The sequence below is a fragment of the Mytilinidion resinicola genome (genome assembly GCF_010093595.1).
Source record: "Mytilinidion resinicola strain CBS 304.34 unplaced genomic scaffold BDZ99scaffold_24, whole genome shotgun sequence".
NCBI classification, from domain to species: Eukaryota; Fungi; Ascomycota; class Dothideomycetes; order Mytilinidiales; family Mytilinidiaceae; genus Mytilinidion; species Mytilinidion resinicola.
The window spans coordinates 359,468-374,840 of NW_022985460.1; the positions used below are offsets into that span (position 1 = coordinate 359,468).

General features: G+C 50.2%; 1 protein-coding gene across 1 annotated transcript; it reads right to left on the reverse strand.

Annotated features, from left to right (window-relative positions):
* Positions 1 to 379: 379 nt before the first annotated feature.
* Positions 380 to 15,255, reverse strand: BDZ99DRAFT_575669 (midasin; the record flags this gene model as incomplete). The annotated part of the gene is made up of 2 exons (XM_033728498.1): positions 380 to 8,127; positions 8,392 to 15,255. The coding sequence occupies 2 exons, from the start codon at positions 15,253 to 15,255 to the stop codon at positions 580 to 582; spliced, it is 14,412 nt and encodes a 4,803-aa protein (XP_033570974.1). The 3' UTR covers positions 380 to 579.
* Positions 15,256 to 15,373: the final 118 nt, after the last annotated feature.

A 15,373-nucleotide genomic window follows, 5' to 3' on the forward strand; every position in this document is an offset into this window, starting at 1 on the left:
ATACCACGAATGGGTCCTTCCCCTCCTTCACCAGAATGGTGACCAATTCAATCCGTAAGGCTGCAATACCGCTGCATGCGCTTCCTTAGCTTTTCGGCATCGAGCCTCTCTCAGCCTGCCCGCAGCTCCTCCTCGCTAGAGCCTCTCTGGAACCTCCCCATCCTCTGACTCTCCTTCTTTCCTACGCTTCCTCGTCTCCGGGAGTCCTTCAAGCAGCAATCTAGGATCGTTGCAATCCAGCCGCACTATAGCGGTGATTTTATCAGCCGTTGGCATTGCCAGTGGTCCGTTCGGGAATCCTAAGGTTGTTAGCAAAGGTAAGGAGACTCTGTGAAAGAGGGTCGGAGAGGAAGCTTACCATTATCTCATAAACATCCTTCTATTTATATTACTGTAGTCTACTATAGTTATCAACGAAGGAACTGATAGCCAATAGATGCAATGTCATAGATTTGTTAGCGATTACTTGATTACCACCACTGAACTCATCGTTGAATAACCACAAGATTACGAGGTCCACTACCAAAACCGCAAACTTTTAGGAACGCACCAAACAAAAAGAAATGAGCCACAAGAGAATCAACCACTCGCATCCACAACCTCCGCAAACCACTGCCTTAGCGCCGTAGCCAGCACGCCCGGCAAATCTGCCACATCTCTCACAACAAGATACCACCTGAACGGGAACCGGTCCATATACCGCGTTATCACCATCTTGCCATCCGCTCCAAACTCCACGGACTTCAGATCCAGCACACTTTGCTTCTCCTTGCCCTTCTTCAGCCCCTTTGCACCAGCCCCATCCTCTCCATCGCCAGAGGTAGCAGTCGCATCCACAACCACAAAGACAATCATGACTCTGTTCTCCTGCGCCTTCCGCACCAGCCTCTGAATCTCAGCATGCCCGTCGCAGATCCCATCAGAAACCACGAGCATCAACTGCCACAGATCGTCCCCTCTTCCCTGCCCTCGCATCCTCGCCTCTTCGAACAAGCCCAGAGACCTCTCGACAAGCTTCCGCACATCCGTCTTCTGCTGCCCGAATCCAAATTGCTGGAAGACATTGGCACCCGCATCGCTGGTGAATGGCTTATCAAAGTCATGAGCGACCTTGACGTCGTCACCAAAGCCAACGACTGCAACCTCGCCCACTTCAAGCATAGCCAGTGAGCGCGTAATTAGTGCTAGAGTCTTGAGAGCTAGATTGGCGGCGCCGGACTCAGCCATACTGCGACTATCGTCCAGCGCGACGAGAATCTGGTAAGCCCGCTTCGAGGGTTGCGAGCGTCGGAGCCAGATCTTGTCGCGTTTGTAGCCGGACGCGATGTATGGTATGATACGTTTGAGATTTAAGCGCTTGCCGGTTCGGAAGTCGCCGCGGAGTTTCGTTGCCAAAGTGGGAGCGAGGATTAAGCGGAGGTGTTCGGTCAGGGTCTGTGCAAGGGAGTGTGTAGTGGACTCGTGATGGAGCCAAAGAGCGCGAGCAGTCTCTACCGTAGGGAAATCGGAGTTGACGTCGAGATGTGTCAAGGACAATTGATTCTCGACTTCAGAGACGGAAGAGGCGACATCGGAGTCGTCATCGAGATCTTCGGGAGCATCCTCCATTTCTTGGTCTTCGTCTTCTTGATGAATGGGCTTCTGTTCGCCGACGAAGGCTTTGGGCCTGCCATCACCATCTTGCGGTTGTTGGTCTCGCGGGGTGTCATCAACGGTATCTACCATATCAACATCTTCGTTAGCTTCGTCATCCGGCTTATCTTCAGGCAAAGCAGGAATGCGTTCCTCGTTTTCGTCTGTTGGAAGGGCCATGCTCTTGTCCAGTGTTTTGGCTTGCTCTTCAGTTGCTGTGCCCAAAGCCTGCGCGTCAGCCTCCGTCTCTTCATCTTCGAGATGCTCAAAGTCGGCATCAGCCATGTCGACTTCTTTCTCGGTCTGCTGCACTTGCTTGTCGTCTTTTTGGGTAGCATCTTGAATCTGGCGTTGTTGATTGTACCATTTTTCAAGAGTGTCGCCTAGTTTCTTGAATGGCTGACTTGCAGCAGACTCTGGAACATCATCGCCCCGTCCTGCGCTGTCAGGGTTGGTACGGCCCGTCTCCCCTTCTTCTGCGGTGGCCTGGTCATTTGGGTCTGACGCTTCGCCTTTGGTACCCTCGTCCCGTTTAGCAGCATTAGCAGAAGCATCTTGGTCGTTTTGAACGTCGTCTTGGGCGTCCATTCCTGCACCCGCTTCGGCACTGGTATCGGCGGTGGCTTCGTCTTCCGTTGGTCTTGAATCGTCCGGCATAGGTTGATCATCGGGTAAGGGAGCAACAGCTTCGTCCATGTCTTCCGGCCCCTCTGACTGGTCTTCTAGGTGCTCTGCTTCGTCTTCAATGTGACCAGTCGTGCTCCCATCCGCTTCGTCCTCTTTGATGTCCGGATCAACATCGTCTGGCTCCGGGGCTCCCTCCTCCGCATCCATCTCCTCTTCAACACCCTCATCGTCCATATCGCCTAAGATGTCGTCATCAGACGCCTTCGCATCCTTCTCATTCTCATCGTCCATGTTCAACTCATCTGGCAGGTCGAGTGTCTCGCCTTGCTCGGTATGAGGATCCATCTTTTCGTTTTCCTCCATGCCGACATTCTCCTGTTCCTCTGCACCTTCCTCCGGCTCCATGTCTTCATCTTCCTGGCCCTCTCCCTCCTCTTCCTCCTTCTCCCCATCTTTCTCACCAGCAGCAACCTGCTCATCATTCTTTTGTCCTTTCCCGTCGTCTCCATCTCTATCCTTTTCAGCTTCGTCGCTACCCTCGTCCCACATCTTCTCGTCAACAGTCGAAGGCCCTAGCTCGTCTACATCACCGACCTCGCTTTCGACGTCACCCTCGCTCTTCTCGCTACTATCTTCGTCATCTTCCTTGTGCTCCACATCGCCCATCTCGCCCTCCATCTCCTGCTCGCCCATATCGACAGCATCTTCTTCGTCCTCTATATTCTCGTTGTCTTTTTTCTCGCTCTCTTGCTGTGCCAAGTCGGTCAAGTCCTCGTCATCGCCTATATCCTTGCTGATGTCTTCCGCACCTTCGCCATCGCCGAGTCCAGTTCCGTCCTCAAGCTTGTCTGATTTGTCACCCTTCTCATCAGACTTCTCGGACGGTGTGCAGAATCCTTTCGTGCCGACTTGGAGAAACACCTTCGCTAGACGGTAGGAGAGCTTGCAGGTTGAGGCGTGGAGAGCTGCGTATCGGTTCATGAGCTCGAGGAAGATGGCGTGGTATTGTTGGAGAATTGGCAGCACAGAGGCAAAGACGGCTACTACTGTCTTGATACCGCTGTTTGTTGTGTCTATGTCTTGTACTCTCTGGATAGAGTCCGCCAAGCCTTGAAGTTCTCTGGCAATCAATGGAACTTGCATCGCGTTGATAGTCTTGAAAAGAGTGGTCTCTTCTTTGATGAACCAGGCGGAGTCCTCGGGAGACAGTGGCAAGTTGGCAAGAGCCGATTCGACGTCTTGCATGGAACCGAGAATGTTATCGATAGTAGAAAAGATTTGGTGACTCATGTCCTCGACGGTGATGTAGGTGGCCTGGTCGATTTCGCCTAAGGAAGATGCAGATTCGAACCGTACGAAGGGCAGGATCTGCTTCAACGTGCATTTTACCACCGGGAAATCCTCGACCCATTTCTTGACATCGCTTTCAAAACTCAACAGGCGTTGTCCAACAGATTCGTTGACCCTAATATGATCTCTGGTCCAAACGTTCTCTGGTAGATCGAGAAGACCATTTGTTTCTGACAGAAGGTTATCGAACGTGATTTTCCACGTTGCGAGGCCCGTAGTAATAGACGACAGGTCAAGTTTGGCAAGCTTAGCTTGAGTGTTGATTAGATCAATACCAACAGCCAAGATTGCCACTAGCCACTGGACAACGTTGAGCAGCGATTTTGCATCTTTCACTTGTCCATCAGAGGTTCGTAAGAGGTCGCGTTCGTCGGGCGCGCCAAGATGCGCAATGCGAGAAATGGGATCCTGGAGTGCTTGGTACATGGAAAGATCGCTCGATGGCGACTGGGAAGTCTCCACGGTCCTTGCCAACGTCGTTCGTTGTCGAATGCTTGACTGAAGCAAGCTCTCGAGGAAGCCAATAGCTCGGGCCACTTGCTCTCCAGTCAAGTCGCCAGGATGTTCCTTAGCAATTTCCCGGACTTGTTGCATGATACTTAAAGTTTGATAGAGATGGTTCTCAGCAGCAGTCTCTGTATCTCCGCTTGTCGTTGTGGGTAGAGCTGGCAGTCTGGCTAAGACAGTCGCTAACGAGTCCTGGTTTTCGAGCGCATCGGTACCAAAATTCCATTTGAAACCCATCTCCTTCAGCGTCTTTAGGGTGTCCACGAAGAGTTTCCGTTTTCTGGACTTAAGGTGCTTTACCGCAGTCTTGTTCTCCTCCGTTAAATAAGCTGGTGTAGCCTTTTGCAGTTCCGCCATAGATGACTCCAGTTCCGCAATGAAGTCATTGACATGTTCAGAGGCATTAAGGCTGCTGGGATTGGGTCGGCTTTTGCTCCGCATGATTGACACGGTGACTGGGACATTCTTGAACCGAGATTGCCTTGAGTTCCAGTCCGAGATGTGGCCGCTGCAGATTCTGTCTAACATAGCGTTGTCCACGTGGGCCATAACGACTTCGGGGTTGCTTTGAATTGGCGGAAGACCTCCAAGGTCCGGGAATCCTTTGCTTAAAACGCCTGCGAAAGACTGATTCAACAAGGTCCTGAATTTTCTTACAAGCTTTGTCAGTTTGCGATGCGAAGTCTTCGCACTTTGCTTTAGCGCCTCGATGTTAGTGTCCTTCCAGCTAGCGAGTAGAATGACTTCTTTGATTTGCTTCTCGAGCACCTTCCGTCCCTTGGCCAGTGTTTCTTGTACCGGAGTCTTGAACTTTGAGTAATACGAGATAAAATTCTCTAGTGCAAGATGTATTGGCTGTAGCGAAGGAACTTCTTGTACACGTAGCTTGACGTGGTTTGAGAACTGTTTTAGAAGACGAAGTCGTTGGTTAAATTGGCCAATGGTCGTAGATGAGAAGAAGCCTTCTAAGGCCTTCAAAAGCCCCTTGGCATGCGACTGTACGGCCTCATTAGAGGATTGTAGGGATTCTGGAGCTGCGACTATGGTTTCATAGGCGATGAACCACCAGCTCTTTGCGGCATTGTTACACTTTTCCATCTCAATGTCAAATAGTCGGGCCCACGTCGTCAGCTCTAGTCGTCTCCAGCTGATCAGAAGGTTGGTCAACTCGTCATAGAGAGCTGATGTGCTGAACTCTCTACTCGCAACCCGTTGCCACTCGTACATGTAGCTATGGAGTTTTTCTGCCTTGGTCAAGAACTTGGCGACCGGTTCGATGTGTCCAAAGGCAAGAGCTTCATCGCAGGTTCGGAGAACTTCTCCAAGTGTTGCATGTTCAGGCCACACTTCTCTGATTTTGCGATAGCGATTTTGTAGCTTGTGAATGAGGTTGATGAATCTCTTGCCTTCTACTATGTTGGGGTCAAAATAGAAGTTGTAGGTTTGTGCCACTCCACCGGTCGATAAGGTATTGATTCCTCGGTCAATCTCGACAAAGATTGCGGGCAGCATATCTTCAAGGCTGGACTTGGAAGCACATGCTGTGTCTCTCTTGGTAAGCTTGCCAATCTCTTTAGCAGACCAGTGAAGGAGATCCTTCGCCATCTCTGGGCCTGAGTCGTTTCCAAGGAATATCTTTTCATGTAGATCGGATAAACGGACAACAAGGTCTTGTGAGAGTCTTGAAGGCAAAAGAGCTGAGTCGTCAACCTCCATCTCATAATCTGGGAACAACGACAGATCTCCCTCATCGATGTCCTCATCATCCCCACCACGGTATGTGTAGAGGCTGTGGTCTGCCGCTTCTTTCTCCTGATCCAACTGAAGTCGTTCTTTCCACTCGGTGAAAAAGCTCGAGAACACATCGTGTGTGAGATTGTGTAGTTCGTAACGCCCAAAAGGAGCCATTATAGCAACATCGATGGCCCTGTGTTGTAAGAAATGCCATCGCAAGTCCGTATCGGGGTGCTTCTGCTTCAGGGTGTTCCCAAGATCGGCCTCATAGAAGCTTGCGGTGGCCTGGATTTCGTGCCTACTGAGACCCAAGAACGGAGTCTGTGCTGATAAGTAGGCTACTGCTTCGGAAGAAGGTGTGCGCGCTAGGTGACTTTGGGCTGCAAGACTCAACCCAATATTCAGGCAAAGCAAGAAGCCTACAGCAGGACCAGTGATGTCGTCATAATAGCGGTAACCCTCAGTCAAGCGTCGAATGATATGAGAAATGTTCTGACGAAAAGTATGGTCCTGGGAAATGTCTTCTGCAGTAGCAGTACCTTCGAGTAACGGTCGTACAACATTGAGCAGATTGTCGAGTTCTCCTTGTAAAACCTCAAGCTCTGAGACATCAGGCCTTACGACAGCGGCAACCTGTGGCTCTTCTCCCAATGTCTGCAGCGCTTGTTGCACGAGACGGATGCGTAAGGTGGTGTCATTTCCGGTGAAACGTTGTTCGAAAAGCTGAAGAGCATCCAGCCTCTCTTCTATCCCAGCCTTATGATCGTTGAAGAAGCGGCGTTCTATCATCGGTCGAAGGGCCGGATCGAAAGGTCGATCTGGTATGTAGAGCTTGATGCCGGCCAACGCGAGGCTTGTCCATGCTTTAGATGCGGTCGTTAGGCTTGATAGGTCTTCTTCTGCGAGTCTCGAGTATTCCAGACATTGTCTTAGATTTGTACTGATGAAGCTCTGAGACCTAGTGTCTCCTAACCTATCGTCGCTAGTGAAAGCTTCGAAAATGCCGGCTAATTCGGCTGTCAGAGCCCCCAGATGATCTTTGAGAGTAAGAAGCTGATTTTGGGCCAGACTTTCGCTCTCGGAACCAATCAACTGCCCAAGGAGATGCAATTCAGATTCAAATGAGTCCAATTGCCTCAATGACACACTCTCCACGTGCGTTAGCTTATCAAGTGCAACAGCCTGGAACTGGTTCGAGAGCGCGATATCCTTGTTGCCGGAGTCTCGCGCTCTAAGATAATTGCAAAGGTCAAGAAATAGTAGACAGGGCGTGTTTCCGGTTGGAGACATAGCTGACTTGGTCGACCTTCTGGCCAGAAGTGATGCCTTGGAGCGCGATGCTCGTGACTGATAACTCAGGCCGCTATTGTCGGATGAAACCAGGTCGAGAAACTGGCATATACCTTCAAAGGCTTGCTCGAAGTAAGGCGTGATTTGATAGTCGTCCTCCACAACCTTCTGCTCCAGCTCATGAACACCATTCTCAAGGCTTGTAGCTAGTTCTTCTCCGTCAACATTGACTTCTTGTAGCAGGCCTATTGCACTAGAGAACGTTTCTCGCGTGCGCGCTAGGTCATCGAAAGAAACATCCGATCTCCACATAATTGTGTCGAATCGATCCGCCAGAGCCTCAAGCTTAAGAAGAGTGTCCAGCGCCGGGGTGGATGTTGACGTCGTCGGCTTGAATCGCGACCACACCAGCTCCATACAAAGGCCACTGGACAGATGAGAACCAGATCGGAGTCCTGTCAAGCTTGTAGCGATTGCGTTAGACATAAGGGCTGCCGGGTGGTCTAATTGCTTCAAGGATGTCGAGACATTGGTAAACATTGCCAGGTAGGTATGAAGGGCCGCTCGGTCAAAACCTACTGCTATTGACATATTGTAAAGTTCCCAAAAGAGCGCCCTTATTCGATTGAGGGAATCTAGGAACGGAAAATTGAGAGTCTCTGCTTGCCAAACCTGCTCCAGCCAAGTCGAGAGAGCTTGCCAGAGGGCGAGCAGAAACTCTGGAATCCTGTTCTTCTCTGGCCATCGCCCAAAAGATTGTGTCGTCATATCGTTTAGGGCAGACTTCATCCTTTCGATTTCGACGACAAAGTCATAGATGAAAGATGCACCAATCGCCGCGTCTGTTAGGCCGGTGTTTCGATACACCACAACTTCGTTATTCAATGGATGATATGGCTGTGAGTTTGCAAAGTTCCAACCGAGGCCTGCTTCCGTTGCGATCTTGGTGTATATTTCTTTTGCTTTGGGGATCCAAATATTTAGAGGCTGTAAGAGAGTATCAAACCATTCCTCGGGTGAGCGTGCCTGAGCAACTTCATTCGGCTTTACTAGTGAACTCTCTGTTGATGTAGTAGCCTGCTCGCTTGCAGTACTATTGAAGGTACTTAAATGATGTCCATTCGTAAGCTGAGCGTATGTATGTATAGCTGCATTAGAAATTAAGCCTTTGCTAACTTCAGTGGCGAAACTCTGAGCGTGGCTCATATCACCGATTGAAAGATGATCGAAAGCCAGGCTAAGTTGGCTTACGGGCAGAGAAGGTTGCTCTGTGGTGTGCGTTGTGAAATGCCGAAACCTGTACATCGACGACTCCATTGGATAGGCAATGGTGTACTGAGACTGAGGCTGTAATTCCGAGGACCAGTCTGGCAAAAGGAATATTTCCACGGCCCTATTCCTCATTGCTCGCGACAATTCTCCATAGCGAGGATCCATGGTCATGATGACCCTAAAATTCGGGTGTGGCTTAACGATTCTGGCTTCGCCATCTTCTGTAGGGTGTTCGTTAATACTCAAGTATCCATTTGGCTCCAGTAAAGAGTTCAGCCGGTCCAGAACGGAAGCACTACACAGGTTCGCGTTATCAAGCACAAGCCAGCTGCCCTCTTCCAGGGCCTGGACAAGTACCCCATCCACCCATTGAAAGCGACCACCGTCAATGCCTTGAGACGAGCTCTGTAAGTAATTTATCTCTTCAAACAAAGGTACACATTGAGAGTCCTCTCGAGCGGCCATTTCGAGCAGTGAAAACAATTCGGAGCTGACGCAAGTGATGGATGTGTTGATGTGCATCAGAATAGTGAGGTAATACAAGGACGCTTGAGAGGTCTGATCTTCTACAAGTCGGGATTGCACGAAAGACTTGAGCTTGGTGAAGTATCGATGGATCTGTCGCACAGGATCCACTTGCTCGAAGCCTCCAACAAGGTCCATAGCATCAATATCAGCATTCATTGCGAATGTGACAAGGGTAGCCCCCGTAGCTCCTGCGATATGATTTATAAGGCTTGACTTGCCAGCCCCTGGTGGACCGACAAGGATCACCGGCCAATTCTGCTGTGCACAAATCATCAGTGACTCTGCTGCCGCATATCGAGACCTTTGCAGAATCTGGGTTTCTTTGCAAGGCGCGAGGCGATTATTCCTCGGGAGAAAGCCGAGTCCCACTTGTATGGTACCAAGGCCGAGGTTATGGTAATAGCTTTTTCGAGCCTGCTGAGCGCCATAAGTAGCGTGAAATAGATCTACCAAGTGCGTCCTGTCAGACTCGTTCCTGAATCGCTGGGTGAATATCGTGTCCAGAAAGTCTCTAGCATTCCCAGAGGGTGAAAGTCCGTTCGTAGTCGTAAGCAGCTGGAGCCATCGAAGAGTATCGCGCAGATTGAACTCCCACGGACTACCGTACGTCCCAAACTTTCGAAGGTTGACGACCTGCTCATCAAGTTCAGCAACAAAAGTAATCAGTTTAGAAGCTTCTTCGCGGTCGAATTGAGGATAAACCTGTTTGCATATAAGCATCAAGTCCTCAGGCTTGAAGATATCGGCATAGACGACAGTGAACCGGTTGACAAATGAAGCCGGTAGACCTTTCCGCCCGCCACCCTGGTGATGCGGGTTTTGTGCGGCGAAGACGCGAAAATCTGGATGCTTATGGAAAGTCTGGTCCAATTCGGATATGTAGACCTCACCACGATGATCCAGGACCGCATTGAGGCCTTCCAGAACAGACTGCGAGGCTAGGTTCATCTCGTCTAGTAGGACCCATTCTCCACGCTTCATAGCTTTCAAGAATGGAGCATCGCGCCACGCAAACGTTCCAGCTTGTGCACCTTCGATTGGAATGTCAGAGCCAAAGAGATCCATCAAGTCGGTCTGTTCCGAGAGATTAAGACGCGCTAGAGGTCTTCCAACAGCTCTGGCTATAGCTGTGACAAGAGTCGTCTTGCCTACTCCTGGGTTCCCTTCGAGCAGTATTGGTTTTGACAATTGGAGAGCCCTTACGACTCGCATCGCGTTGGATCTCGTGGTAGGCGCTTCGAGCGAGAAGAACTGATCCTCCTGCGTGACATGAGCTTTCGCAATTGAGAACGACCCAAGGGTGAGCAGGTCATTAGAGACAGTGATACTGATGTCGTCGTAGTAGATCTGAGAAGCATCTATGCCCAGGAGTTTACCAAGATGATGGAGGCACTCCTGTCTCTCGACATCAATCCTGGAAGAAGAAATGGCTAAGAGACCGGCAGGATTGGCTCCGAGGGTATCTACAAAAACCATGGCGGCGCCATGTACAACGCCAAACAAGGTGTCGGGGCTTTGGCATCCATTGATGAAGTTTACCCATGCAAGAGTGTCTCGAATCGAAATCGAAGATGTGACCGATGTGTTGTACTTGTCGTTAAACCACTGTGCGAAAGACACTATTGACTCCGCATACTGCAACGCCTCTAATTTCAGCTTAGCGCGCACAATCTGGACGATATCGTTGACATCAGATAGTGAGGGTACCCAGATCTCAGTAAATCGGTTTCGCAAAGCTGGCGAGAGCTCTTTCTTGCCATAATCACCTCCGGGGTTCATCGTTGCAAGGAATTGGAAACCCTCATACCCGACAATGAGAGAATCTATGGGTCCCTTTTCGGCCAGAAGTAATGTACGCTGAGGTTCGAGAACACTGTTGAGCCGTTCCAAGACAGAGTCGTCGGCGAGAGATATTTCGTCCAGTAAAAAGAATTGGCCTTCTTTCATTGCGTGAACCAAGCTGCCGTCTGCCCACTCAAAGAGAGCTGCGGCTTTCGTCCGGTTAGTCTTGATCTCCTCGCGGTGATCTATAGGTATCAGACTTAGAGTGTCATAGTCAAGTTGATCGTAGAGAGCGAGTAAACGCCCGAGATTCATTTCAGAAGGAGCTAACTTGACTCCCGCGGCGTCTAGATCGACAAGAAGACGGCGATGTAGATCAGACTCGATGGCAGCTCGATTCCGGATGGGTCGTTGGGCTCCAATTAAGTCGCCAGTTTCCGTGTTTTGATGAGCGTTGACAATGTGTAGCTGCTTCCCGAAGGCTTCGGCCAGTAATTGGCAGACTGTAGTTTTCCCGCAACCAGTATCTCCCACTAGTAACACAGGTTCGTTGTTACTAATAGCATGCGCAACGAGGACGAACAAACGACGCATAGCTCCAGTCCAGACTGCAGAATCGTTGGTGCCCACTCGGTCTCGATAAGCTCGTAGCTCCACGGAGTGCTCGACACTGTAGAGGCTTCCTTCGTCAATACTGACACGAGCTCCAGCTTTGCTCATCACGGCCTCGATGATTCTCTTTACCGCTTGCCGTTCTTCGGGTTTCCGAACTCTTTCAGCAAGGAGCATGTATCCATTTACAGCCAGATCTTGAAGGCTTTCTGCTTTTCGAAGAGCCCAACGAAACAAGTCCCGGAGCGTTGCAAAGCTCTTCTGTTCGAATAGCCGGTTTTCTTGGCGCAACATTGAAAGCTCCTCGTAAACTTTGACGATACGTTTGCACCATGACTCGGGGATCTGCGTCCTTCGGCGGAGAATTTCTGTCAGCTCCTCCACTGGAATGTCGTCGAAGTGTAGTTCCAAAAAGCGGTTCCTGAATGCCCGCGACAAGGCTTTGCGACCTCCGTACAGCCCGGCCGGGTTCTGGGTTGCAAACAACATAAAATCTTCATGGGGTCTTACTACCTCCTGCGTTTCTGGAATTAAGAGCTCTCGGTTGTCATCCAAAAGCCTGTTCAAAGCTTCTAGCACGTCCGTGGGAGCCAGATTGAGCTCGTCGAGGACAATCCAATGGCCTTCACGCAAGGCTCGGACGAGAATACCTTCTTGAAAAACGAGTTTTCCATCAGCACCAGAGATGTAAGTGCCGAGGTATTCTTGCAGATCCGTATGTTCGTGATTGTTTATACGAACAAATTTGTTGCCAGACCTCTTGGCGAGGTACTCAATCATACTTGTCTTGCCAGACGAGGTTGGGCCCTGGATGAGGACTGGATATCGTCTGGTTGATGCCGCTCGGATGAGATTGTTCATATTTCGCCTTATGAACGGGGTAATGATGTAGTGAGATTGGTCCTCAATAGGGTACGGACCTTGCCGTAGCCAGTACGACCCTTCTTGGACGTAGCTCCGAGAATTGTCTGGTTTCTTGAGGGGTTTCCCAAGCTCGGTCTTGATGCTCGACTGACTGTTGAATAAGTGCTTCTTGATCAGAGGAGCGGCAACGTCTTCGGAGGCTCTACTGAGAAACGTGAGAAAGCTCATGTTGAAGCCTTCGAACAGCGCTCGTCGCAGGGTACACAAAGATACCGTTTCCCGGGCATATGACAGAGCTCGAGTCAAAGTACGAAGACTAAAATGGGCCTGCTGGTCTGCTCCGTCAACCAGAAGGTTAGATTTGGCCAGTCGCTGTATCTCCAAGTACAGTTCAGTAACATCAAGAGCAATCTTTCGGGTTCCTGGGTCTGTCGAATCTCCGCCAAGGTACTTTTCCACGATACTGCGTAGACTCCTCACATCGCTATCTGGGCTCTCAACGTAAAGCTCGGTGAATCTTGATCGGATCCCGGGAGGGAGATCTTTCTTGCCTACATCGGTAGCGGGATTCATCGCTGCGAATACTCGGAAGTCTGGATGAGCAACTACTCGTTCGACGTTACCCGTCTCCGTGAGTAGAATGGACGGCCTCCCTTCTGAGCCGCCTCCGAGTAGATCTGTAAGAGCTTCAAGAGTATCTGAAGTTGCAAGATTGATCTCGTCTAAGAGAACCCAGTCGCCATTGCGGACAGCTTTGACAATGTTTCCTTCGAGGAAGGAAAAAGCGAAGCCTTCAGATCCAGCTGAAAGTTGAGCTTCGAGATTATTTAAGTCGATCGCAAACTTATCCCATCGAGACTTAGGGAAATCCGCAGGCAAAGAGTCCACCTTTCTCTTCTTCTTTGGTTGCTCGCTTTCGGCGTCCTCGGAAGACGCTCTAGACTCCTGTGACATACGAGCAGTCTCCAGCATACGAAGAGCCTCCCTCCATAGCTTACAGACTCTTTTCCATTCCCCCTTCGCCACTTGCTTTCCTAGAACCTCAACGAAGCGATGATTCCTTTTCCGTGAAAATGTTGCGTCGAATAGAGCATCAAACTCATCTTTCATGGGAATAACGAGGCTGCGAATGTTAACGGGCTTGTAACCACCAAGAAGGTCACCACTCTCACTCTGCTGAGAGAGGTTAAAGGGAACCAATTTGCGACCTAGCTGATCGGCAAGAAATTGTATGCATGTTGTTTTTCCTGTTCCCGTTTCCCCAACAAGCAAAAGCGGTTCCTTGCGATCAACAGCGACTGCTATTTTCTCTAGAAGGCGTAGAGTGTACTCATTCGTGGAGAAAGGCCTCGCAGATACATGTCTATTTGCAATCGCTTTCCGGTGCCGTGGTAGCTTAGACCGGCCTATCCGCATCACTCCTAAGGACGTGATCTTGGTGTTGACCTCAAATCTAACCTCGCGTCTCGACAGGAGGTGATCACGTCTCTGTGGATCAATATGGAGTTCTTCTGCCACGTAAGCCATCACTCTTGCCCGAGCAGGATCACTATGCAGGCTGCCAGCAAAGCAGTCAAACGCCTCCATGAAAATATCGTCCATGTTCTCGGAGGTAAACGATGAAGTCCCAGCGAGCAAAGCAGAAAGTCTGTCGCACCACTTAAGAAGATCCCGCGGAGTAAGAGCTCTCAATGACGTCCCATTCTCGGAAGCAAAGCGAGCCTCCCGGTATAGCTGTTGCAGTCGTGAATACACTCTCAATACCGCAGGTATGTGCGGCAGTATCGCCCGATGATTCTGGGCAATGACTTCGCGGAATTCTTCGAGGGAAGCCATGTGAATCCCGACTGTCCTCCAAAATCGATATCCTATCATATTCGATCTTGGCACCAGCTCTTCGCCCTTAGAATTTAGGGTAGTCCGGAGGGTCGCGATAATCTTGAAGCCTCGTGCTGCTCGGATAGTCTCACCCCTGCTTGGTATAAGAAGCTCTCCTCGCTCTATCAAAGGCAGCAACGTGCTGATGACCTCGTTCGGTGCGCGATCAAGATCCTCGATGAATATCCAACGCCCTTCTCGAACTGCGGTGGTGAGAACTCCTGGTCGCCAGCTGAAGGTCCCAGGCTTCGCTCCAGTTGCGTACATGCCCAATAGTAGCTTGGCATCGCTCTGTTCGTTCAGGTGTAACGTGACCATTGAGGAGAGTTTCCTCAAATGCCACGCAAGGTGCCGCACTAAGAGAGTTTTTCCCGAGCCAGGTAACCCAGTCAAAAGGAGTGGGCTTGGATCCAGTAGTCCTATAGCAAGGTCTTTGAGATTCTTGGTGGTTGTTGGCACTGAAACGACTCTGCATGGCTCCTGTCCTCCCGGGGGTCCATCCAAACGTGGTAATAGTACACCATAGACGTCAAGAGATAAATGCGAAATGTCTTTACGCAGTTGGGTGAGACCGTTAGCTGCAGAATCAGTGGCTTGAGTCGCTTTTCGACGTAAGGAAAGTTGCCTAGAACGCTTCTCCTCCCAAAGGCTGAAGAATCGGTAGTCAATTACGATGCCTTCCCATTCTCCGTGGATGGACTCGGAGTCTAGTCCCCGGTGAACGTATTTCGATATAAGTTCCTCCATGGCAGCATCTGAGGCGTGGAGATAGAGGCACAATATTCGAGCGGTAAGATACCGCGCTATCTTGCTGGAGTGTGATAGTAGTTCCTGCAATTTCAAAGGACGAATGTACTTGGCAAACTCTGAATCATCAAAGCTAAGCAGCCTGAATACTGCTAGTAGAAGTTCGCACAGTTCTCCCTCCGGTATTGAATCCGAAGCGGGACCGAGAAGACCTTCGGTATAAGTTTTCGTCAGAAAGTACTCCACATGCTCGGCCAGGTGAGGTGCAAAAGGTATGATTCTTCCAAACGCAGCAAGTTTTGCTGAGACTTGCGAAGGTGAGGAGATCCATCGTGCGCAAACATCCACGAATAGAGGTTCGTTCTCCAGAAATATCGTGTCGGTGGCCTTAGTATTAAGAGCCTCCGCGGCGAGCACCACTGAGGACGCCATCGTGGAAAGATTTGGGCGTGAATTTAATTTTCTGGGAGAAACAAGGGTCTTACGAGATTACCCAAGGTTTGCACTCATTCGATGAAGTGAAAGAGGCATCTCACACGTGAAAGAAGGA